The sequence below is a fragment of the Vombatus ursinus genome, unplaced genomic scaffold (genome assembly GCF_900497805.2).
Source record: "Vombatus ursinus unplaced genomic scaffold, bare-nosed wombat genome assembly UNPS02014811.1, whole genome shotgun sequence".
Classification (NCBI taxonomy): domain Eukaryota; kingdom Metazoa; phylum Chordata; class Mammalia; order Diprotodontia; family Vombatidae; genus Vombatus; species Vombatus ursinus.
In genome coordinates, this window is record NW_020954589.1 from 15513531 (window position 1) to 15540607 (window position 27077).

At 40.8% G+C, this 27077-nt stretch overlaps 1 protein-coding gene across 4 annotated transcripts in view; it reads right to left on the reverse strand.

Annotated features, from left to right (window-relative positions):
- BTBD9 (BTB domain containing 9) overlaps window positions 1-27077 on the reverse strand; it is a 501893-nt gene that overhangs the window by 22034 nt on the left and 452782 nt on the right. For all 4 annotated transcript variants that reach the window (XM_027876446.1, XM_027876445.1, XM_027876441.1 and 1 more), the window contains one exon: window positions 14686-14764. In XM_027876446.1, coding sequence (XP_027732247.1) covers window positions 14686-14764 — 79 coding nt within the window. The remainder of the gene's footprint in view (window positions 1-14685; window positions 14765-27077) is intronic.

Genomic DNA, 27077 nt, shown 5'->3' on the forward strand with positions numbered 1-27077 from the left:
TTACTCCTCCTTTCACATATCTTCAATAGCTCCTCAATGCCTACTGAGTGAAATTCAAACTACTTTACCTAGCATTCAAGGACCTTCCCTGTGACACCACCCTACTTTTCTAAAACTCCAACTGAGGTAGCTAGGTGATACAACAGATAGAGTGCTGAGTCTAGAGTCAGGGAGACCTGAGTTTCAAATCCAGCCTCAGATACTTACTAGCTGTGTGACCCTGGGCAAGGCACTTAATCATGGATTACCTTGGTTTCCTAAACTGTAAAATGGAGATAACATGAGAACCTACCTCCCAGAGTTGTTTTGAAGACTGAATGAAATAATATTTGTGAAGTGCTTAGCCCAGTGTATAGCACAAAGCAGGTTTTTAATCAATGCTTGTTCCCTTCAAGATATGTTTTCCTATGCCTCTGCTCACATTATTCCCCATTCTGGGTTGTCCTCTCTCCTTTGCCTGAATTCTTATCCATCCTTAAGGTTCAATTTAAATATCACTTTATCCATGAACTTTTTTTTTTTGATCTTACCTCTTCCTCTTCAACTCCCCCCATCTCCTAATTCCTTAGTTGCTCATGACATGTTCCACAAATCATTCTGCACGTCCTTGAATACATTACTAGAATCGCCTGTGCACATGTCATATCTCCTTACTGGATTATAAACTCTATGATGGGAGAGATCATGTCTCAACTAAACGTTGTAACTCCCTCTGTGCCTAGCACAATGCTTTGCATAAGAGTAGGTACTAAATTGATTTTCCCATTTCTTGTGTCTAAAAATGCTTCTACTTTCATATTTGACCTCCCTACACAGTCTGGCAAGCTATGACACAAGATCAGCCAGAATACTACTGCTAGAAAGACCCTGAGAAAAGAGACCCTGTGTCATCAGACAATGTATAGTTTGCACATCTGCAGCCCGAGGAGCAGGGAGAAAAATTACATGTTCAAGGCACTTTCACTATGGAGTTTGGATTATGTAATCCAGAATCATATGCTAGAATTTGGAAGCCTTGTCAGACTTTTCTTGACTATTTTTTAAAACAGAAAAGAGCAAACAAATACAAAAGATTTAATTTATTAGATTCTTGTGGCTGCTTGAGCCTTCTCCGGGAGACAAAAGTAGCTCAATTACTGCTACCCTTTCCCCTAGACAAACAGCAAGAGAACCCAGTTGACACCCCCAACCAATTCCTTTGTATGATAAATGTAATACTACATAAACTGCCTTGGACATTTCTTTATCTTAACCAGCAAGGTTTTTGTGTGCTTCTGGAGATCAGCTGTTTGTGTTTATTCTGTCTGGAACAGCAGCCTGCGACATAAGAGCATGCCCGTTTCAAGCCTACCTCTTCTAACTGCAAGGCTGAGCAGTAAGATAGCACTGGATAGTTTATCAGTATAAGCTGGATACTTCAATTTATCACACGGATCAGGACCAGCTCCAACATGTTTACCTGTAGCAGGTACTTTTCCCCAAGTTAATCCCTTGCTATGCAATTAACAGTCACAGCAATGCTCCAATACAGTGTGGATACATTGCTGAATGTTTGAAATTGATTTGTAATCAATGCTGTGTCACTTTCCTCTCTTTTGTATCCATTCAAGTACTCATTTTCCCATAAATCTTCCATAGCATATTGATGTCCAAGTAGAAAGATGACCATAAAAATATCCTTTTTTGGTTACAGCATGGCTTTGTATTAATTTTTTTTCTACTTTGCTCTTTTCTTTTTATAGTTTTTACAGTATAGCTTTGATGGCAGTGTCTCCAAAGACCTGGACAAACATAGTGGTGTTTCCCTTCTTTCCAGTCCTCTCTTACGTCACTGATATTGCCAGCTACTCTCACCTCAATAGCCAATTAATCAACAAGCATTTATTAAGTACCTACTATATGCCAGGCACTATGCTAGGCTCTGAGTATGAAAAGACAAAAAAAGTTGGGTTTTTGTTGCTTTCAAGGAGCTTACCCTCCATCAAGGGAGAGAACATGTACACATGTGAGGCAGAATATCACAGGCATTGCCAATGCAGAGGCACAAAGGCAGGATGTGGAATGGCATGTGTAAGGAATGCATGCATGCAGGAATAAAAGCCTTTATTAAGTGCTTACTATGTGCAAAGCTCTGTGCTAAGCGCTGGGGACACAGATAGAAAAGTGAGAGTCCCTGCTCTCCAGGAACTCCTCTTCTAACAAGGGAGACAACACAGACAGAGGTTTCTGCTGATAGTCAGATGGAAAAGTCCCATGGTCCTTAGAGTGCAGCAGCAAAGGAGATGGCAATGCCTCTTCTTTAATGTCTTTTCCATTGATAAAATGATATCAGTTTCTTGCGTTGAACCACTGGTGACAAGACTTTCTTTCCTGGGTCTTCAGTAGCCATGGCTGCAGCGCCTGCAGGAGGGGCTTCTTCCCAGACTGATGGCTGCAGGAGCTGAGCTGGCAGCATGGTCATCCCCAGGGCTCTAAGACTCTGAGTCCTGGGCTGACTCCATCTAGATCTTAGGGGAAATGGTGGTCAGGGTGGGGCAGTTGGGGTGGGACGCTTTCCTGGCACATGCTGCCTCCTGTCTCTCTCAGGCTACTCTAATGCTTTGGCTAGGCTGGCATGCCTGCTCTCTGTGCGGCACTGGGTGCGGACGGCCATCCCTTCTCCATAGGAGTTGCTTTTATGGAAAGAAGCATACGGGCTGGGCTGGAAGCAGGACCAGTGGCCTGACAGGTGCTGTCATTCCCAGGGCTCCTGCACCTATTTGACTTGGGTGGCAATTCATCCCTTCACCTTTGACTTATCTCTGTTGCTGGTGGTGATTGGTTAGGAAGGTAGGCTCCCTTCTCCAGAATGATGGCTATGGGGGGTGGGTTAGGTCTGGTGATTTGGGGGGCACTGCTCTTCCTAAGGCTCTTGGGCTCAGGGTTCTGGGCTCTCTCTGTAAGCATCATAAAGCTTACTGATTACTCACAGAAAAGTATTTCGGTGGAACTTTTAGTTCCAAGAAGAAATTCCTTAGCTCAGTGGAGTAAGCTAGGGATACAGACATGATTGAGGCGCCACCTTCTCTACATGCTGGCTTCTTCTGAGTCTTTCTTTCCTTTTGGGGACCCAAATAAGAGTCTGCAAGAAGGGCAATTTGGCTGAAGAGTATTTGAAGGGAAGTAATTTGTAACAAGTCTGGGAAGGTATAATGTAGCCAGGTTGTGAAGGGCTTTAAATGCCAAACAAAGGAGGTTATATTTTATCATGGAGGCACTAGGGAGCCACTGTAGTTTCTATTTTTTCATTCTTTTGATTTTGTTTGACTGATTCTTGATGTCTCATAGAGTCAGTATTCTCTACTTGCCCAATTCTAATCTTTAATGAATTGTTTTCTTCAGTGTGCTTTTTTTCCATTTTGACAATTGTATTTTTAAAGGAATTGTTCAGTTTTTCTTCTACCTCTCTTATTTGATTTTTAAAATTCTTCTTGGGTTCTTCTAAGAAGGCTTTTTGGGCTTGAGACCAGCTCATATTTCCCTTTGAGGTTTTGGAGGTGGGTATATTGACAATGTTGTCCTCTTCCGAATTTATATTTTGATCTTCCCTGTCCCCATAATAAGAATCTATGGTTTTTGTTTTTCTATGTTGCTTTTTGCTCACGCTGTTTGCCTTTTTCCTGGCTTTTAAAGCTGATCTCTGCTTCTGGGGCACAGGGGGTGTTGTCCCACACCTCTTGTGCTGGGGCCTGGGGCCTGGTTACTGGCTTTGTGTGCTGGGGCCTCAGGTGCTGGCAGCTGGAGGCTGTAGGGGTCTGGTAGCTTACCTGGTGCTGAGCTGGGGTCCTAGTGGTGATAACTAGTGTGTGCTGAGGCCAGGTGGGGTTTTCCTCTGCGTTAACCAGGGGTTACACCGAAGCTTGTGGGGTAGGAGTGGTCTGGCCACTGGCGGCTGCCTCACCCAGGGCTGTGCTAGAGCATGGGTATGTTCAGCTGCTGGTGGATGCCAGGCTGCGGGCGCACGTTGGGTTCTCTGCAGTGGCGTCTGCTGGTTCCCCTGACTGTGCTAAGGCACATGGAGGTCCTAGTGTTGGTGCTTGCTGTTCCTCCACTCTGGGGTTCAGGATCTCCCATTGGTTTGCTGAGGTGGGGCTTGCCAGGATGCTTCCCATCCTGTAAGGTCCCCCTCAGTCACAGCAAGAAAGATCTTTCCTGTTAATCTCCTAAGACTCCTGAGCAAAAAGGCTGTTGCACCCCATCTTTCTGTTGGCTCCACTGTTCCAGGATTTTTCTTGGGGTGATATTTTCTGGGTTTTTCAAGGACAATAAGGGAGGGTGAGAGTGACTTACTGTTTACTCCGTCATCTTGGCTCCTGGAAGTCCTTACCACTGTAGCTTTCCGAGCAAGGGACTGACACAGTCAAGACTGTGCTTTAACAATATCATGCGGAGAGCTCTGTGGATTGATGGATTGGGAAGAGATTTGAGGAAGGGGCACCAATTAGGAAGTCAATGAAAAATCCCAGTGAGAGGTGATGATAGTGTGAACTAGAATGGTGGCTATGGGATTAGAGAGAAGGGGAAAAAAAGAGCAATGTTATGGAAGGAGAATAGATTCTAAATGGCAACTAAATGGGTATGTGGGTTGAGATGTTGAAGATGACTCGGAGGTTGTGAACCTGGGTCACTGGAAGGATGGTGAAGCTGGAAAGATGAATGGATTTGAGGGGAAAGACAACATGGACATGTTGAACTGGAGATGCTTGTGTAAAATTCAGTCTGAAACGTTCAACAGGCAGTTTGGTCATGCAGCTCAGTGGACTGGGAGCTCAGGAGAGAGACAAGAGCTGGACAGACAGATCTGGGAGTCATTGGTAGAGAGGTCATGACAGAACTGATGAGGTCACCAAGAGGGAAGAGCCTTGAGGTACACTTGCATTTAGTGAGCATCTCTTACAGTTGATGATCCAGCAAGAGAGACTCAAAAGCAGCAGCTAGCCGGGAAGAGAATCGAGAGAGAGGAGTACAACAAAAACCCAGAAAGAAGAGGACATCTAGGAGAAGTGTCAATGCAAAATTCTATAGAGATGTCAAAAAGGACAAGCAAGGATTGAGAAAAACTCACTAGATTTGGCAAATAAGAGGTTACCTATAACTCTGGAGAGAATGATGTGAGAGGAGAAGAAGTAGAGAGGCAATGAAGGACTTTGTGAAAAGGAGGATAACAGCTTGAGGGAATGGTCATTTCAGGGATGCTGCACTCTCCTGTTTTTCCTCAGGGAATCACAGAACACTGGAATTTCTGAGGTTGAAGGAGGAACCTTAAGGTCATGGAGTCCAACCTCCTCATTTTATTTGCTATTTTCCAGGGTTCACTGCTTGGTTCCCCTATTCTCATCATCATTCCCTGTTATCCTCACTTCCCAGAGCTTATACAGCCTCATGGTTTCAATTATTATTGATACAGATCATGTTATTTTCCTCTCCATCTTCCTATGGCACTTATTACAGGGATCACAATATAAGGGGTACTTACTTAATGATGCTAGCAATCCTAAACAACAATGTATAATCCTTCAAAACAGTTCCATAAAACAGGATAAAAGAGCAATTGCAATGGATAGTATGTGCAATCTTACACAGTAGTTTTCTATTTGTTAAAAGATGAGATAAGGGGCAGCTAAGTGGCGCAGTAGATAGAGAACCAGCCCTGAAGTCAGGAGGACCTGAGTTCAAATCCAACCTCAGACTAAACACTTGACATTTACCAGCTGTGTGACCCTGGGCAAGTCACTTAACCCCAATGGCATAAAAAAAAAAAAAACCAACAAAAAAACCCGATGAGATAGATGTATATTTTATGTTCGTTCCAAGGTTATCTTATTATTATTTTAATTTTAGGTTTGTTTTTCGGGCAGCTAGGTGGCGCAGTGGATAGAGCACCGGCCCTGAAGTCAGGAGGACCTGAGTTCAAATCCGGCCTCAGACCAAACACTTGACACGTACTAGCTGTGTGACCTTGGGCAAGTCACTTAACCCCGACTGCCTCACCAAAAAAAAGGGTTTGTTTTTGGCACTTGTCTTCATTCACACAGTTGCAGGACTTCAGTATCTTGTTTGTTTGGTTCTGTTTGGTTCACTCTACTTCATTTCATATTAGTCTTTTTCATATTTCTTTGATTTCTTCATATTTGTCCCTCATGGAATAATAAAATTGCATCGCATTCCCATACTATAATTTGTTCAGCCATTCTCCAATCATTCAGCACACTGTTTCCAGATTTTTCCATTATAAATAGCTATGATTTTTTTCAAAGAGATCAGTATTTTCTTGTTGTCAGTACAGTAGTGGGGTATAAACTGGAGAACAGGATTGCTGAGTCACAGGGTATGAGCAATTTTGTAACCTTTTTTTCATTTTGCATAACTCCTAAAAGAAAACCTCCATTTTATACCCCTTTATTCTCTAGGTCCATATATTCTACACTCTTGGTAGAAGGCATCTCCACTTGACTATCTTGACCATACTCAAAATAAGGCAGTTCTAAGACTGAACTCATTATCCTCATGCCTTCTAAACTGCTCCATTACCATCAACTGCCTTGCAGTCTTCTGCACATACCAGGTTTCTAACTTTGGTATCTTCTCCAATCCCCTCTTCTCTGCTAGACAAATTGGGGTTGTCACCAGTTGAGTGTTCCCTTCACTATATATCTAGAGTCTTCCTTCTTGTTCTGATTCTATAGCCTTTGGTTCAGATCATCATCATGTCTATGTATTTAGACAGATGCAAGTCTCACTCTTGGCTCCCTTCTAGCCTGCTTTCTTTCCTCACGTGAATTTTATTCTGTCCAGCAACAAGAAGCATCTTCCAAGCGAGCACCATTTCAATCACACCACTCCCCCATCAGCAGCCTACAATAGTTCCTAATTACTATACATATCAAATTAGAACTCCTCATTATCTGCCTGGCTGTCTGCCTTACCTAGATAGTCTCATTTCTCACTCTTCTGCTCTGCTCAAACAGCTTATTCATTTTCCCTGCACATGTCATGGCTACTTCAGCGTACAGATGATATGAGTTTTTTCTTTGCATTTTTCTGTATTTCTCTCTTTCCCATGAGGTTTATAAACACATTTGTGATAGGTCCATGTCTCTCATCAGACTAAGAACTCCCTGTCATTCTCCTTGCTCTGCATGTAAGGGATACCTCTTCAGGGGCTCTAGCAATCCTGAGGATGAGGAAGAGGATGAGGATGACCTAGAACTTGTGAGACTAGAATGGCTGCCTTGAGGGTGCCTTCGAGGGCACAGACGACCTCCAGAGGCGGCTGTAAAGAGGGGAATGAGAAGCAGCCTGACAAAACTTGGGCCAAGATATATGAAAAATGTTCATCCACATAAGAAATATTTATTTCTTTACTTTAAAAATCTATTTTCCTTTTTCACCAGAGCAACATGTTTCCATGGGAACTTGGATGAAAACAGAAGCCCACAGCTACTGACTGGCCTGTCAAAAGTCTGGTAAATAATTTCTGCAAGGCTTCAGACTCAGGGCTAAAATAGTGGTCCTGGAGGGTGGCTCAAGCAGACACTTACAGGCTTTCTGCCCTGTTGATTCCTGGTTTATACAGTCTCAGATGGGGTATAGTGTTCCTCGTGGCCAAAACAAGTTCGCACCTTGGTGCCTTCTACTGGCAAGATTAACAACACAGCACCTGACACAATCTTCTATCTCTACAGACGTACGGTTACCTTATCGCTATAATCTTATTCATCTTCACTAAACCTCAAGAGGCCAGTGCCAATCTTCTCCATTCCACAAATGAGAAAGTCTTTCACAATCAGCTGTGTTTTAATTTAGAGAGGACACTGATAATACGAAGTTGGGTGGTCAGAAGATTAGTCATCACACTATATGCGGCTAAAGGAGCTGTGGATGTGTAGCCCGGAGAAGAGAAGACTGAAGAACAGGATTGTCTTTAAGTATTTATGGGGCTGTCCCACAGAAGAGGGATTACACTCATCTTGCTTTGTGCCAGAGGCCAGAACTGGCAACAATAAATGGATACTGTAAAGAAGATTATTTTGGTTTGATATAAGAAAATGGCTTCTTCACAATGAGAACTGTCCAAATGAAAAGAGAGACTGGATGATCAGGAATGTTGTGGAGAGGATTCCCATTCAGGGAGACGTTGGACTAGCTGCCCCAAGAGGTCCCTTCCCAAGCTGAGATTCTGGGCTCCGCTAAGATCCAGGTCAAGCTCCATCACCTTCCCAAGAATCTCCCAACAGCTTTAGTCCACACAGGGATCTCATCCTCCTCTAAACTCCCAGATGTCTGTCATTTTAAATATACCCCTTTGGACTTTTAGTTAACTTTTCAACATGTTAGTCTTATCTGCTCAACAGGAAGATAAGCTCTTTTAAGTCAGAGACTGTATCTTTGTATTGCCAATTCTACCTTAATAAATATTTGATTGGCAAATACTTTGAAACAAGCTGTTTCAGCAGGTGGTGGCAGAAGTGGCCACAGCAGCTGGAGTCTTGGTATCACAGTATCATCTATGCTGAGATTCCCCCCACCCCACTGGCCGGCCCATTTACAGAAACCTTTTCTATTTCATAGCTTGATAGGTTAGAGCCTGGGAGAGACCCTAAAGAGACTCTAATCCTTCATTTTGTAGAGAAAGACAGTGAAGGATAAAGGGGATAATGACTAGCTCAAGGTCACACGGCTAGCCAGGGGCAGAAATGGCAATAGAACACAGGTCCTCTGAGTCTCAGACCAATGCTTCTCTTGCTATGCCATGGAATTTTAGAAAATGCATTTTACACAGCAGGCTTCTTAGTGAGAACACAAAACTTTGCTTGCCTGAAGTCACTAAGATGAAACACTGTCTGGCTGCTGCCTGTGAGGTTCAACACCTCCTGTACTCATGTCACAGCAAAACCTTTTTTTGTAAGTCTTTGAGGGCAGGGATCTTATCTTTTCTGGGCCCAGAATAGTTCATGTTTTTCATTCTTCCCTGTCCCTGTCCCCTCCTGCCATCTTTGTCTCTTGTGCCTGGATAAAATATGCTCCAGAGTTTTCTTTTAAACATGGGTTTGCATGAAAAATAACTGTCAATAGAAAGGAAAGACAGAATCACTACAATTTCTCTTAATCTCACTAGCTACTACCTATCCACAAGACCCTTAGGCATCATCTCCTTTAGCCCAGCCTGACTTAATGACCTGAAAATTTGTTTATTTTCATGGCCATGTCAAAAGTAATAAATAACCCAGGACTACCCAGGGGAAAGATATGAAGACATTTGTGAAAGAAGCCACATCAAGACCAGAGTAACATTTGGGCACAATAATCTGGGCTGAAATTTAAACATATCCTGGAGAAATAAGTTCCTTATATTTATGGGTATGTTGACAAGATATGGCTTCTAGCTTATTGAAAAAAAGGAAGAATTAGAAAAAAAGAGTGATTCTAGCCATCTGAAAGGGAAGATGAACTGATGAGAAACAGAGGCAGCTGAACGGTGGAGCTAAAATGTCCACAATTTTGCTAAACTGGTATCTGAGACCAGAGTGAAATGATTTTTGTGGAGGAATCCAAAGGGACAGACTTTTCTGGCAGCAGACACTGGGGCAAAATCAAATAAAACTAAAACAATGGAAGTATAAGGATCAAAGAAGGCTAGAAGTGCTGACACCTAGTGATAAGTGAAAGAGAAAGAAATATTTTTTCACTTATTGCTTGAGGTGGAATGCTGCAAATGGGCAAGGAATGTGATGCAAAAAGAATCTAAGGATGAAGGAGAGGGACTTGAGAGAGACATCAAGCACAAGAGATTACAGAGCAAATGAGGAGGGGAGTGTAGGATGAGAGGAATAAACACAGGAGGGAAAGAAAAAACAAAATTTCTTAAGAAGTTAAGATAAACAATAAGGATTTGACTAAATACACAAAGAACTGGAGGTCACCGAATGAGGCATGAAGCCCTTAAGAGATAAGCATTAGGGAGCTTTATTGACAGAAGTAGTAAGCACCTTTAAAAAAAAGAAAAAAACACACTTAAATGAATCCTTTGCCTCAACATTCACAAAGTGAAGATGAGAGGCAGATGCCAGAAGCAGACACAAACTTCCCAAAGGACAAGGACAAATGCTACAGGAAATCAGGAGTGTGTCAGGACTGGTGATTAAGAAACCCGAACCTCTACAGGTTGACAAAGCTTCAGCTGCCTAAGGTCCTGCTTACATTCTAAGGGAAATGGAAAATTTAGCATGCAGCAGACACATTTCAAACTTTGTAGCTGTGGTTAGGCCTGCCAGATCAGGGAGAGAGAGACAAGACATTACCAACAAGGCAGAATCAGTGGCATTTTCAATCCCAGAAGCTTCTCTCCTTTTCAGGAGGCAGTTCTGTCCTGTCCTTTACTATGCTACAAATCCAAAAGGAACGCCTGGAAGTTGGGGAAATTCTTCATCAGTGACACATACATCTTCCAAATGACTTGGCCTATAGCTTTATAAGACTACAGTCTCTTAATAGCCAATCAATCAATCAATCAATCAATTGCAGTGGTCCCATTTTACACAATTCATTCCCCACCTCCTGCAGATGCGTTTAAGTTCTAAATTCATAGATGCCTTTTTAACTCACAAATTTGGGTTTTCTTGGCAAAGATACTGGAGTAGTTTGCCATTTTTTCCTCCAGCTCATTTTATAGATGAGGAAACTGAGGAAAACAGGGTAAAGTGACTTGTCCAGAGTCACACAGCTAGCATATGTCTGAGGCCAGATTTAAACTGGGGAAGGTGAGTCTTCTCATCTATCTATCACTCTATCCACTGTACCACCTAGATGCCCAAATCACAAATACTTCTCAAGTCATATTTTTTCCTACATTCACAGGTCCTGGTCCTTCCTCAGACTAGAGAAGGTAGGACTTAGAGAAAACAGGAATCTTGCTTGGGTTGGAGGTAACTACTGAGCTGATTCACACAAATGTCTATTTCTACCGAGCCTGTTCGCATACGGGCAACAAGCACTAGGTTTTAAGAACCAACATTATCTATAGCTCTATCTCTATCTAGAATCTATGAATTTTCATAAGATCTTCAAAAAGCTGTAACTAGTAAGCAAAAAGTCAATTTCCAAAATGAGATATTATGCTGAATGTAACTGACTAAAACAGATGCCCCATCCTCTTTCACTTTCACAGCAGAGAAAAATGGAGACAGGGAATCTACAACAATTTTTTTCTTTTAAAATTTTACTAATGTCCTTTGTGACACATTCATTTCATATACCACAATCCACACCCCTAGTCCTCCACCTCCTCAACTAAAGGATGGAGGTGCAGCTTCTCATCTTTTCTCAAGGACTAAGCTTCAAGCCACAAGATTCTGATCCCAATGTCCCCTCCCCCCCTTTACTTATATTTACCTACACAAATACATAATAATGGGGATCCCTATGGTCTTCTTCTATCATGCTTAATGACCCTGGATGGATATAATTACTGTAAGATCTCAGGGGCTTCCAAGGGGTAGGCAGGGAGCCTCCATGGAGAGGCTTCTTCCAAATTTCCACCTGTGAATCCACAGCATTTTGATGACAAGAGCATTATAAGGAAGAGGGTAGAGGCCTTCATGGCATTCTTGTGGCTGCTATGTATTTGTCCTGGTTTTCTCTCAGTCTAAAGACTCTATGTCCTAGTAATACATCCTTGTCTTGATAATCTGTGTTTTTGTAATCTCCATTTCACAGCTTCTCAAACCTTCTCTAAAGGCTGTCACTTAACACAATAAATAGTCAACTTTTTCTTTTCCATCACATCCTTTCTCTCCTCTAAACTTCATGCCACGGATTTCTACTCTAGGAAAAATTTCGTTTCTAGCCACAACTATTCTCCAATCCAATCAATTTATTATCAGTTTCCCACTCTCAACTTGTTTTTGGTGATTATAATGTTCATATATGCACGTTTCTGCTGTGTTCTCTGTCCCGTTAGACTATAAGCCATTTGAGGGCAGAGACTGACTATTCTTTCGAAGTGCTGTTCTAGCTCCCCAATGTGCATTCTAAGGATGTGCTTACTTACTGACTAAGAAAATTTAACAAATAAGCCTGTATTTCCTTTTCTGCTTTAAGGGAAACATTTGGATTGACAATCATTTGTGTATCTTGCCTAATGAGGTTGTTATTTGTTTTGTGGTTTAAGGGTGTTTTTGCCTTATAAGAATAAATCTACATTAGAAACATTTGCCATAAGCAAGAACAACTCCAAGAGATTGACAAAATGACACAACTACCCATTTGGCTGAAGTTAATTGATTAGTGACCAACCAGTTCAAAACGGTCACCCCTGGGAGACAGCTGAATCCAAGGAGATCTGGGACACATTTCCTGGATGTCCTTTGGGAAAGATTCCCCAGGGGCAGAAAGATCCTGGACCCTCAACCTTGAGGAAAAACTAGTATGCCAAATGATAAATTATGTTGAGTCCCAGAAAATATTTTAAAACTTTACATTCTTGATTCCTTTCCCTGTAGTTTCCTGTTTTCTTTCCAGCACCTACAATGAATGCCATCCCACCACCTTGGGTTTGCTTAACAGTGGCAGCAGCACCAGCAGCACAGAGTGACAATTTATTGAACAGGAGCTTTTGTTCTACTTGCTGCCCCACCAGAAGGAGGGCAAAACCTGTAAGCCAGGTACCTCTCAGAATCCAGCCTAGCCTCCATATGCCTTATTTTGCACATGCTTTCAATTTAGTTTTAAGCAGCTTGAGGTGCGTATCTGGGGGGAGGGGAAGCAAATTGCTTCATCCTTGTAAGCTCCAGTTTCCTCATGTGTAAAGAGGGGTGGACCAGATGATACTGAGGATCTTTTCTAGCTCTAAAATATGAAAAGTCTATGATTCAAAGGGGTCTTCTTCCCCTTGCCTCCAGTACCCGACCCTGCCTAAACACATCAATATTTGACGTCTGTTGAAAGCGTTCTTTTTGTGGCAATCCTTTTCTTCTTCTCCAAGGAAACCAATTATGCTAACCTGCCCAGGGACAGTTTCTGCATGGAATTCCTTCATTTTCAGAGAAAATCAGAGACCCCGAGGCAAAAGTCCTTATTCTTGCTTTGCTCATGTGAGCCAGCCTAGGAAGTGTGTGCTGTTTAGTCATTTTTCAGTCATGTCTCTTTGTGACTTTTCTGGGAGTTTTCTTGGCAAAAATACTGGAGTGGTCTGCCATTTCTTTCTCCAGTTCATTTTACAGATGAAGAAACTAAGGCAAACAGGGTCACACAGCTACTAAATATCTGAGGAGAGATCTGAACTCTGGAAGAGGAGTCTTCCTAACTCTAGGCCTGACATTCTATCCACTGCAACATCAAGCTGCCCCCATCTAGGGAGTTTGTATGACACCACAAATTGGAGATCAATGTGGCCCACCACCAGTCATTCATTTATACATTAATAATAGAGAAGTAGGCACTTATATTATTTCCAGCTGGATTGATTTTGTGTGCTATATAGCAGGGACTCTGGTTCGTTGAGGAACTAAGCAGGTCCACAGACTACTAGAGGAAGCAAAAGATGCTTGGAAGCAAGTGATTTTTTAGTGAGAACATGAGTCCTGCCTAGACTCAACCAGGTACTCCCTTTGGTAAAGATATACTCAAGGGACAAATGGCCATATCACCTTTGCAGCTGAAATTCCTTTAAATCAGGGGTTCTTAACCTGGGGACCCCCAAGGATCTTTGGATAAATTTCAAGGGGTCTGAGAACACAAACTTTTAGTATTTTAATAACTTTCCTTTAACATAATCGGATTCTTGTAATTGTATTTTATTTTATGTATTTGTAGAATATTCTGAGAAGGGGTCCTCACAGACTTCCATCAGGTTGGCAAAGGGGTCCATAACATTAAAAAGGTTAATAACCTCTGTTTTAACTGTGGAATACAATTATGGGAAAGTATCAACAGAGCTATTAAACCTGTAAGCCTTTCTAGAAAGGGCTGAGAAGGTCCCTGGAAAGGAACTCTTGCTCAGAGTTAAGTGGATAGATGGCTTGTGTGACCTACTATGTGCAGCCAGTCCTCTACTTGACAAGCTGTATCCTGGCCACCTTTTTGGCATTAGCCCTGCCACTGCAGGCATACCCCTTCAGGCTGTCTCTTGTTTTAGGGATATTCATCAATATTACCAGCGTCTGGCTAAAGATGTGTTAACTGACTATGCTATTGCTCCAATCACTATCCCTGTGACTTCTGAGACCAAAACACACTTTGTCTGGTTACCATTCCCCTGTGTGTACCAGTTCCTTCCTTATAAATAAGCTTCTTGAGGGCAAGGACTGTCTCACTTGTACTTCTATCCTCAGTGCTTAGTATAGTGCTGGGCATGCAATAAGAACTTGATAAATGTTTATTTTTCATTCATTCACCTTTTCTCCAGGTCCCTCTCAACCCCTAAACACAACAGAGAAGGAATCAGGAATAAGCAATAAGGACTGATTTTCCTTTGCCAGGGAAGACACTCAGAAATGATACCAAATGATGATATTCTCACTGTGTTCATATAAGACTATTTTCTACAATAAGCAATCCCAACAAAAGGCTATCAGTAGAACCAAGAGTCATATACTTACTTTCATATGAAGAAATATCACACTGTCTTTCATGAGGGGAGATCCTTACCTCATTTGCTGTGTTGTGTGTTCCAACTATTCGGATAAAGGATGCAGGCTGTTTATCAAAAGTTATTGATTGCCAGGATCTGTGAAAGAAAGCACAGGGATATGCCAGGTTAACCAGACCAGAAGTTAACACCACTAATTTGTGTCTCTGGACTGGGCGATATGGAAATGCCGAAGATTAAAGACATTCTTTACCCAGGGGGTTGGGGGGGAGGGTGTCTAGATATGGTTTCTCTATTCAGGGAGCCTACACAACATATAAGTAAAGTCTTACAAAACAATTTATAAGCGAGCATGAATAAATATGGCTCAGACTGTATGCAAAAAGGTGAAGGTTAAGCAGGAAAGGGTTCCTGGAGCAGGAGAGCGCTGAGTAAGATTTCTAAAGAGCAGCAGGAACATGAGTCAGGGGAGAGGAAGGGGAGAAAGAGGCCCTGCCCTTGTGAGGCTGTAATTTATTCACTGCCATCTAGGAAACCGTCTCTAAGGTCGACATGTCACGTGGCCAACAACACAAAGATTTCAAGTAAAGTGTGACAATCACAGCACCTAAGAACAGAAAGAATTTCACCAGGAACCAAGATACTCTTCTCAATGGACTGGAAAAGCAAATATTTGCCTTTCCTGCTGCCTCCCTCCCCCCACTCTCTGAGGACTTGCCAGTTTCTAGGTGGTCTGTGAGAGTAACTAACATTTTAAAGAGAGTAATGTGAGATGGTACAGGATCGGGTTGACCATCTGCTTAAAATCCCACAGTGTGAATTCTACACAAACATCTTCCTTACATTCTTCATTAATTCTGGCTCCACAGCCTGTTTCTCATCAGCATACACTGGAAGAAAGGGTGGCCCCCACAACTGTAGGACTCTGATAATGTTTTCTGTTGGAAATGGAAAGGGTTCACAGTTGCTGCAGTCCTCCTCTGCTTACACAGTAGAACTGCCAGCTGCTGGGAAGTTGTTTTCTGTAACTGTCTGATTATAAAATAATGCTACAAAAGAAAATACATTTATTCATGGGGGGGTGGGAGTGGGAATCCCCTATTTCAGTTTCAGTTGTTTCATCTTTCACTGTAAACATCTCTCCAGATTAAGTCATTAGTGCCTGGATACTGGTCCCCTGAAGGTCATTATAGCTATGAGCACCCTAAGTGTGAAATCCACGGTTCTGAACACAGGACATCATCGTAACAAAATTTCTCTTGTTCATATGTGAAGATGATGCTATTTTATCATCCATAGAATATGTGTCTTATGGGATGTGGTCCTTTGCCTGGTCTCCTATGTAACTACTATTTGTGGCCATGGATGGAATAGAATGAAACTAACAGAACCGTGTGGGGTTCAAACATGCATCCACAGAGCTCCATATCAACCAAATTCATTGGATTTACAATAAATGGCCACCTCCAAATGATGTCAGGGAAAGTCTGTGAGGCTCATTCTACAGCAATGAGCAGCCTTCCTCTTGAACCTGTGTCCCATTACATTCCCCAAAGAACCTGTAAACACTAAAAACATGAACTGAAATGATCATGGAACACTTCTCTAACTTTCTATTATGGAGCCAGCTAACAGACAGATATAAATGAAAAAGGCTTTTGACGATCACTTGGTTCAATCCATTAAGAGACTCAACATACAAAATTTCAGAGGTGAAGGGAGCCTTAGAATTCAGCTAGTCCAACATAACTGGAGAAGAAAAATAGCCTCACTGGGGTGGGGGGGGAAGGGGAAAGTGGGAAAAGGACCTTTACTGACAGATCCAGGAGAAGTTACCCAGTTACCAGTTACCCAAAAGAATCCAGCAGTAAAGGTAATAATTGCGTCACTGCTGAAAGGGATATAAGAGATGATTTGTTAAACCCCCTAATCTTAGAGATGAGCAAACTGAGGAGCAGAGATAAAATGACTTGCTCAAGGTCATACAGTTAGTGAGTGGAAGATCTGGGACTAGAACTCAGGTTTCTGATTCCCAGTAGAATCTTCTTCTTCTTCTTTTTTTTTGGTTGAGGTTTCTTCCCTCCCCCCACCACTTAATAGAATTTTATTTTTTTCCAATTACATGTAAAGATAGTTTTCAACATTCACTTTTATAAGATTTTGAGTTCCAATTTTTTCCCTTCCCCTCTCCACTCCCCAAGACAGCAAGCAATCTGATATAGGATTATGTACAATAACCCTATATATGTACAATCATATTAAACATATTTTCACATTAGTTATGTTGTGAAAGAAGAATCAGAACAAAAGGGGAAAACCACGAGAAAGAAAAAAAAGAGAAAATAGTATGCTTTGATTTGCATTCAGACTCCATAGTTCTTTCTCTGGATGTGGATAGCATTCCCACATCATGAGTCTTTTGGAATTGTATTCGACCATAGTATTGCTGAGAAGAGCTAAGTCTATCAGAGTTGATCATCTCACAATGTTGCAGTTACTATGTACAATGTTCTCCTGGTTCTGCTCGTTTCACTCGGTATCAGTTCATGTAAAATTTTCCAGATTTTTCTGAAGTCTGCCTGCTCATCATTTCTTATAGCACAAAAGTATTTCAGTACATTCACATACCACAACTTGTTCAGTCATTCCCCAATTGACGGGCATCCATTCAATTTCCAATTTTTTGCCACCAGAAAAAGAGCTGCTGTAAATATTTTTGTACACACAGGTTCCTTTCCCTTTTAAAAAATCTCTTTGGGATACAGCCCTACTAGTGGTATTGCTGAATCAAAGGGTACGCACAGTTTTACAGCCCTTTGGGCATAGTTCCAAATTGTAGAGTCCTCTTTCTATTGCTCCACACGGCCTCTCTCCATATTTCGCAGGGAGCATAGAATAATGCAAAGACTGCTTGGGTTCCAATCCCAGACTGCCTTTATAATTGAGTGCAAGTAATTTACCTTTTCTGGGTCTCAGTTTCCTCATCTATAAAATGAGTAGGTTGGACCAGGTGACCCCTCAAGTGCCCTCCAGCTTTGTATCTATGATGCCTGCAAACCTTGGCAACGCTTGCTTTTGCTTGTGCTTAGAAAAGTGGGGCTGACAGCATGGCACAATGAACGGAAAGGTGCATTCCTAGAGTAATAAGATCAGAAGGTCTCAATTTCATACCAGTCTCCCATTACACTGTATTAATATATAATCACATTAGAGTTCATTTTCACTAACACAGCCTGAAAGTTGAATATATGATTTCACTTTCAGCAAAACTAGATATTACCCTCAATACCAAAGTGTCAGTATGATGGAAGAGCAGTTAATATAGGGTAATGAACAACTCTCCCTCTCCCCAAAATCAGATTCTATTTTTCTTGAACTTCCTCAAAATAACTTCAAATGTTGCTCAAGGGAGATAAAGTGGTGTTAGGGTGGTTATCTCCGCATCAGAAGTATACATCTGTAACCAATCAAAGGGCTCTGTCCAAAGGTGGAATTTCACATAGTTTGGAAACAGCCATTAAAATGCAGTCTACACAAACACTTGAATGCAATTATAAATTGGATAAATTGCTGTCCTGTTAGATGCAATAACCTTGTCAGGGATGGCATGGCATATATATCCTTCCTCACCTAAAACCTGGAGCTTATTTTGTTAGTAAAACTTCCAAGATGAGGAAATAAGGATAGTTACATCTCCATCACTTTTGTATAGAACCAGTATAAATTTGAGGAGTGAGGAGGAAGAAGTTTTTGACTCTGGGGAAGAAGAAGAGGGAAATATAATCTCCCTTTCTTAACACTCCTTCCCCCGATCCTGGAACTTCCAGTTCCATCAATTTATTCACCATTCACTGAACAAATGCAAATTATTTCATTGTATGGTAGAAAAAGTTCTGGACTTGGTGTCAGAAAATTTTGCTTCTGCTACCAGGTAGCTAGCAGGTGACTCTGATCCAGTCACTTTTTTTCTGAGTTATAGTATCTTTACTGTAAATAAGGGTGTTGGACATGTAGTATAGAAAGAGTGTTGGATTTGAATTCAGGACACGTGGAGAGAGAGCCTAGCTCTGACACATATGAGTTGTGTGATCGTGGGAAAATTATTTCACCGTTCTAAGGTTTATTTTCCTCATTTATAAAGTGGAAACAAATGATACTTAAATAGGATTGTTGTAAGATCAGTGCCATATAAATATGAATCATCATCATCATTTCAGAGACAGAGGGACATAGTGGATAAAGAGCCAAGCTTGAGGCCAGGAAGATGTGGCTTCAAGTCCTACATTTGACACATCCTGGTTGTGTGAGCCCAAGACAATCACTTAACTAGGCACCTCTATAAGATGACAAGTTGCAGAGAAGGTGCCAACCTGTATTGGTAGAGTTTCCTCACTTGGAATATTCTCTAAACCAATGAAATGATAGGTCTCATCTCTGACTCTATTATCTTTAAGGTCGCTTCCAGATCTGACATTCTATGACTCAGTAATTGAGGTTAAGGTAGCCAGGGTGCTTCACTTTCACTTCACTTTTTCACCTTAGCACTATGCCTTGCAAATAGTAGACACCCACTAAACAGCTGTTCAATGAAATGAATTAATTCCTTGCTTTGAGATAGACAGGGAGTGGTGCTTTGTTGAAATTCACTAAACCTACTGTGTATGTGATGAAAGCATGATGCAGCATGATGCTACATGACATATATATAGGAGAGACCAAAATGTATTTTTATCTCCTTCTCTCCACAAGTTTATAGTCTTATTAAGGAATAAGATACACATACACAAAACAGAATAATATAAGACAGATAGGATAGGTTTCCCTAATGTACAGTACCAAAAATTCACTTGTGAATTGGTTGGTTGTTTCTATGGAAAAATTCATTCCAGTCCCAATGTTATAAGTAGTGGTAAGGCTCCCAGGCCAGTGCAGAAAAAGTGATTTAACTGAAATACAATATTTTGGCAATAAAGAATATAGTAGAAAATGACATTGTCATCTTAGTGATTTAGCAAAACAAAAAAAATGATAAAATGATTTTTTTGGTTTCAAATGTTGATATTTGAAGGATAACTGGTCTCATTAGATGATAAGGAAGTATATAGAGCCTTCTGTGGAAAATGTGAAGGGACTTTTCAGCATTTTCAAGGGCTTGGTACTGATTAATGACACTAGTCCTTTATTGTCTAATTTCCCTTAATAACTCATATTTATATAGCACTTATACTTGAAGATTAATGGCCTTTGTTTTACCTAACAAGGAAATCCTTTCTGTAAGCTCCCCATCACTTGAAGTGTTGGCACAGAATCTTGTCAGGGCTTCTTCGAGCAGACCAGAAGTTTGGACTTGATTATTTCTAAGATCATTTCCAAGTCCTATATTCTCTGAGTAGAACTTGACAAGCATATAGCACTTTAGAGTTGGTAAAGAGTTTTTTATATATGTTGTTTCATTTGAGCCTTACAATAATTTTGTAAAGTCAGTTCAGGAATTATTTGGAGAGATGTTTGTAAATTAAAGTAGGTCCAGAGGATCACAACCAGGATGGTGAAGGGACTTGAAATCATGTTATATGATTTATATTTAGACTGGGAAAAAGACCTAGCAGGGTGGAATGGAGGGCAAGAGGGTTTCATAATAGCCATCTTCAACCATTTCAAAGGGTGCTGTGTAGAAGAAGAATATATTTATTTTGGGTAACACCAGAAGCAGGATTTGGTCCAATAGTTCAAAGTTACAGGAACACAGAGTTCAACTAAATATGAAAAAGAATTTTCTTCTAGTTGAAGCTATAAAAAAAAAAAGGGATGGATTAATTTGTGAAGTAATAAACTTCTTGTCATTGGAAATATTCAGCCAGAAACTGGATGACCACTTGTCAGGGTTAATAATAATAATAATAATGATAATAATGATAAAAATAGTAGCTTATATTTATATAGAACTTTCTGGTTTACAAAGTATGAGACAGCCCATTCCACTCTTTGGTAGCTCTAAATATTAAGCAGTTTTCTCTGCATGAAGCCTAAATCTGCCTCTCTGCAACCTTATCCATTGCTTCTGGTTTTGCTGTTTGGATCAAATAAAGCAACTCTAATTCCTCTTTTGTGTGGCACCACTTCAAATACTTGAAGACAGTGCTCATGTCCCTCCAAAGTCTTTTCTAGACTAAATATCGTTAGTTCCTTTAACTGATTAACTCATATGACAAGGGTCCAAGGCCCTTCACCATCTTGGTAGCTCTTCTCTGAATACTCTCTGACTTACCATTGTACCTGTACAATAATATCTTGTTCCCAGAACAAGATACTCTGACCAGAGCAGAGTTCAGATGCAGTATCAACTCTTTATTCCTGGAAGTTACATCTCTATTAATGCAGACCAAAATTACATTAACTTTTTTAGCTGCTGACTCATATTGATTCTCCAGTCCACTAAAACTCTCATATATTTTTCAGGTAAGATGCTCCTGAACCATACTTCTCTGGCCTGCACATGTGAAGTTGATTTTTTTTTAAATTAAAGTTAAGACTTTACATGTTTCAGTTTCTTCTGATCCAAATCTTAGATGCAGCCCAATGCTCTAGTTTTGTCAAGATCTTTTTTGATCTTGACTTTATCATCCAATATGTTAGCTATCCTTCCACCTTTGTGTCATCTGGGAAACTGATAAGCATGTCAATTGTGCCTTTATATGATCTATTAGTAAAAATGTTAAACATCAAAGGGCTAAGCAGAGATCTCCAAGGCACTCCACTGGAGACATCTTGCTGTAAGTTGATAGTGAACCATTATTGGGTACACACAGTGAGTGAGGAAAGTGAGCAGACAGTCTTCTGTACTCTGAATCTGGGCATTCAGTTTTAAATCCATCTGTAATCATATACATACATATATATGATATATTTATATGTTTTAGTCCATTTCTATCTTTCTATACAGACATTACAAAATACCAAATAGTCTGAAAAAAATTTAAGTAAACTATACTTGAAACATTCTTCTAATTTGCTAATTTAATAATCTTGTCAAAAATAGGGAAGTTAAGTCTGTTCTTGATGAAGCCACACTGGTTCTCTGTAGTCACTTTTTCTAGATGTCCACTAATCATTATATTAGTGATCTATCAACTATGAGACTTTCCCAGGAATTCTTTGCATCGGTTCTTTCTATTCTAAAATGTTCTCTTCCATATTCTAGGAGAATTATATGTCATTGGCATCTTGATTCAATGTGATTGGTCTTTAAAGGCTTTGGAAGCATTTAAGGTACCGGGCGAATAAAATCAGATGGAATCCTTTCCACTGGTCCTTCTGACACCTGGAAAGAGCAGTTTGCAGAGCTCATGGCCGAGAAAGAGAGAAGGCCTCCAGCGACTGGGATCTGGAAGCACGAGGAACACATTCACTCTTAACCTCTCAGAGCAGAGCCAGGAGGGAGGCTGACATGATTTTTCTGAAGATTCTCCCAAAGGGAGGAAGCAATAAAGGCTGTCACTTGTCAGCTGAGCTGAAGTCAATGACAGAGGGACATTTTCTAAGTTGTGTGGCTCTGAGATGTGACAGATATTAAAGGCCTTCAACAAGCAATGAGACTCCCCTGAAGACAGCACTGACAATTCTTTATGAGTGTGCTTCTTGCACTGACCCTATGGTACCTGTCTGTCCCTTGCAGCATGCTGTTCTTATTGTCTGCCACACTGTTGTGATTGCCCAAGGACCACATTCATCTCTTTAATCATATCTAAAGATGATCTATGAATGGAGGACAAGAGGAAGAAGAGGTTTTCTCCCCCTCTGGCACTGGGTGAAGAAACAGTGCAGTTGACGGTTTTTATGTTGGGTTCTATATGTCCTTTCCAGCTCAGCTTTCCTACCTCTCTTCGGCCTGAGGCACAAACCATACCTTTTCCTAGAACTAGAGTGACAGAAAAAAAAAGTCCTAAGCAACAGTGATATACTCAGCCAGTAGTTACTGCTTGCTAATCTCCAAGAGGGCTTTCTTCCTTCTGTGCTTCTTTTGGCCCAGCCTGTAAGGTCTTAGTGCTAAACCTAACATTTTTCCTGAGTTGTTCTGGAGTGAGTATAAGCATGTTACACTCTTAGACAGAGGAGGAACCTCAGGCCTCCTGCTGGTGAATGCATTTTACTTTGGCAGCTCCAAGTGAGTCAGTCTTGATCTTCGGTTTCATATTCACAGTTCATGCCAGGTAGAAGTTCCTTCTCAAAGAATAGGTCAAGACCCAAGTGCCGTCATTCATAGTCAGTACTGGCAGAGCCTTGTGTCAAACTGAAAGTCCCTGAGTGGATGGTGTCAATACAGGAAGGATCAGTCTCAAGGAGAGAAAACTGGTTTTATACTCTTAACTATCCCTTTACCCAATCCCCTCCCCCCCCAATGCTTCTGCCTCACTCCCCTAAGGAGACACAGTAATTGATGATTAGCATTCCAAAGCTTGGCTTGCATCCTGTGAGCCCGTCATATTTAATTACATTTTAACTATATTCATCTTCGATAATAGCACGAACATAATTTAGATAATTATCTCACTCTCTTATTCTCTGACTCTGTCTCACTTAGAGCTTGCAACAAAAATCGCTTTCTCTGCTGAAACATATAAACAGACTCTTGGGCCAAGTGCTTTCCTCACTCTACCAGCAACAGCTGTTATTGAAACCTCAATGGTTTTGAGCAGCAATTCAGAAAAATAAAACTTATGTTTCTTCCCATCTTTTTATTTATGTTTACACACAGAGTGTGTGTGAGTCTGTATGTATGTGTGTCCACATTTGGACATGCACTCATGCACAATGTGGAAATGGGAAGCCTTGTCAGTCAGATTAGCACCTGTAAAGTTCTCTCCCAGTTCTGGCATTTTTCTTTTTATAACGTTTAATGGCCTTTTCTCCAAATTTAAACTCTGCCGAACAGTTCTAAATGTCTGATAAGCCTTCTGTAGAGATGTATTCTTTCTAATAGGGTTTCTGTCACACTTAGATCTTATAATTAATGACCTCTACCCTTACCTATTATGTGCCTCCTCTAGGAGGCAATCAGATAAGGAGAAAACTGGGCCTCTTCTAAGGAATAGTGCCTCTTGAGCACATTTATATATAATACATATTACCAGGAGGTTACTCCAGTTCCATTCCAGCACGAACCTGTCCAAAATGTTTGCATCCAGTTTCTCATTCTATGACTCTATGAAAAAAGAAAGAAAGTCACAGGATCCACCGCAAGGACATAGGATAATAGATTTAGAGCTAAAAGGGTCTTACAACTTCCAGTCTTCTTTCTTTGTTTTGAAGATGAAGATGGAGGCCCAGAGGGGTTAAGTGACTTTCCCACAGTCATACAGGTAAATAAGTAGTTAGGATTTGAACTCAAGTCATCTAATTTCAAATTTGGTGTTGTTTTTGCACTACACTGGATCAATATACCATCTGTATGGTGATTCCTGTTAAAATAACAGATTTTCTGGTGAATCCTGACAAGGCTAAAACCTTAACAGGACACAATAGGCATAACTCCTTGGTTATGATGATGATTGCTTTAGCCCACCAACTCTGAACTACTTTAGGATGCTGAGCATCCTAATTATTTTCATAGAGATAAGACATGCCTAGAGAAATAGAAACTGGGAAAATCCAGGTGTTCTTTTGCCAGTGTGTTACAGGGGGCAGGTGTGTCGGGAGATATGTTTAAAAGCAAGTGTCACATGGCAGCATTTCCAAAGGATCCCCTGCCCTCCTGTTTTGTCTTGGTCTGAGCTTTATACCACTACAAATACTTATGAAATCACTCCCAGACTAATGCATAGCTTCAGTTTCTTCAGTTATCTATCCATCTACCTAGACTGAATATTGTCCTTAGATTGCCCAGATCAGAATTCTGTGTTTTAACTGTGTCTCTGGACTGATGTGGAAGCCACTGTTCGAGATGCTTCCACAAAGTTTTGGCATCCAGGGACGGAAGGAACCTCAAGAGGCCAGTTGTAAAAGAACATTGTGGGGGTAGATGAGGAGAATGCTGTGTTGTGGTTACAGTTTACCTAGATTTTAGCGAAGCTTTTGATAAGTATCTCATACTATTCTTGTGGAAAAGATGGAGGATTGAGTGGTCAGACTCAGAGAGTAGTTGTTAATGATTCAGTGTCATCATGGCAGGAGGACCCCAGGGATCTGTACTTAGCCCTGTATTTTGTTTAACATTTTTATCAATGACTTGGATAAAATCAAACATTATATGATCATCGAATCTACAGAAAACCCAAACCCAGGAGAGATGGGTAACATACTAGATTAGAAGTGTCAAAATACCCAAGTACAGCCAGAACCAGATTAAAATGTAATTGGGGAAGGGTTAACAAACAAAAATACAATACACACAGATAATGTTAATTTGTGGTTTTTTTAGGTCAATCTGCAGCTGCAGTCATCTGTTTCTGAGTTTGACACCACTGGATTAGATGACAGTCTCCAAAAAGATCTTGACAGGCTAGAGTATGTAGCTGAATCTAATATGAGGAAATCTGAAAGAGACAAATATCAAGTCTTGACCTAAGATACAAAAAAGTCAACTCGACAAATATAAGATGAAGATAGTATGGATGGATAGCAGTTATCCTGAAAAGGAGTTGCAGGTGGATTGAAAGTGCCATATAGGTCAGAGTATGGTGTGGCAGCCAAAGTAGCTAAGACAAACTTGGGCTGCTGAATTAGGAACTTCCAGAAACAGAGAGGTGACATCCTACCTTACTTTGCCCTTGTCAAGCCTCACCTGGAGCATTTGGGGCACAACAGTTTGAGAAACATTGATAAACTGGTGAGCTCAAAGTTTTGGCCCTGAAGGGAAGAACCAGAAGTGGAAGCAGCAATGAGTCCAATTTTGGCTTCAGGTCAGGAAAAAACTTATGAATAACCTGAGGATCCCAAAGTGGCAAGGCTTGCTTTGAGACCCCAAATCTCCTTTTTTCCTTTTTGTGTATTCATCCAGATAGGTACATACTCTCTTCCATTTAGAAGGTAATCTTTTGGAGGGCAGGGACAGTTTCACTTTTGTTTTGCAATAAATCACTGTGGACCAGTTGACTCTTTTGGGAAATTTTTGCTTGCAGGGTTCAATTTTTTAATTGCTGTTGGAAACAATCACTATCTGTGTGATCCTGAGGCAAGTGATTTCACCTCTGTCTGCCTCAGTTTCCTTATCTGTAAAAGAGGGATAACAACAGCACCTCTCTCCCAGGGTTGCTGTGAGGATGAAATGAGATAGTATTTCTAAAAAAGCACTTAGCACAGTGTAGGTACCATATAAATGCTTATTCTCTTTCCTTCCTTGTTCTGTTCACTTCCCTCTACAACAGTATATTTCCAGTCTTTCCAGGTTTCTCTGAAACCATCCCCTTCTTTTTCTCTTACATCACAAACATATTCCATCACGTTTACATATCATGACTTAGACATTCCCCATTTGTTTCTGTGCTGTTTACCCTCTGAGAGACTCACTCTTCGCTACCTCAAAAAGAGCTACAAATACTCTTGTACGTTCTTAGTTAGATTTTGTTTCGCTTAGGACTAATCCCTCTCCTAAACTACTCTCTCTCAACATTCATTTTTAAAATTCAGTGAGAAGGCAAGAAATAGGATACTAATTTAAAAAAAAATTTTTAAACTGTGCATTTATTATTTATATTTACCATTCTTTAAAAAAATTTTTTTGAGAATCTACTGTAATACCCCCCTCTCCCTTCTCCTCTTTCCCTCCTAGTTACTGAGTACTGTATTTCCATATCCAAACTCTGTGTGTGTGTATGTGTGTGCATTCCTCCCTCCTTCAAAGTGAGGTTCAAATGTGAGCTGCTTCTTCCATCCCTTTCTCCTTGCTGTAATGTGATCACATCTCATATGTGATCTATTATTAGAGAGAAAATTCTCTCTAATTTTCTTTTCCCTTGCCCTTCTAGTTCATTTTCCCCCTCCCCCTTTCCATTCTTCTCTTAAGATCTTCAAGGATGACTCCTAGGCCTTGTCTAAGTAGACTTTCCCTGAGAACTCTGATGATGATAGAGTTTGGAGAGGATACACGTATTATCTCCCCACATTAGAATGTAAGCAGTTTATCCTGAAGTCTTTTATAACTGTTTGTGTTTACCTTTTTATGTGTTTCTTAACCCCTATGTTGGCTGGTTCTTCCTAGAACCTCCATTTTAAGAAGGATGCCCAGACCAGCCATGTCTTCATTCCTCTCCAAGCTATACTCCTAACTCTCGGGACTTTTCTACCATGTTCCCTAGAGCTGGGTATCTTCCCCTCCTCCCACCCCCTTCAGTTTCCTTTTATGTATTGTCTTCTCCCATTATACTTCCCCCAGAGCATAAATTCCTTGCAGACAGGGATTGTGTTGTTGTTTTTTTTTTTTTTTTTTTTTTTTTTTTTTTTTTTTTTTTTTTTT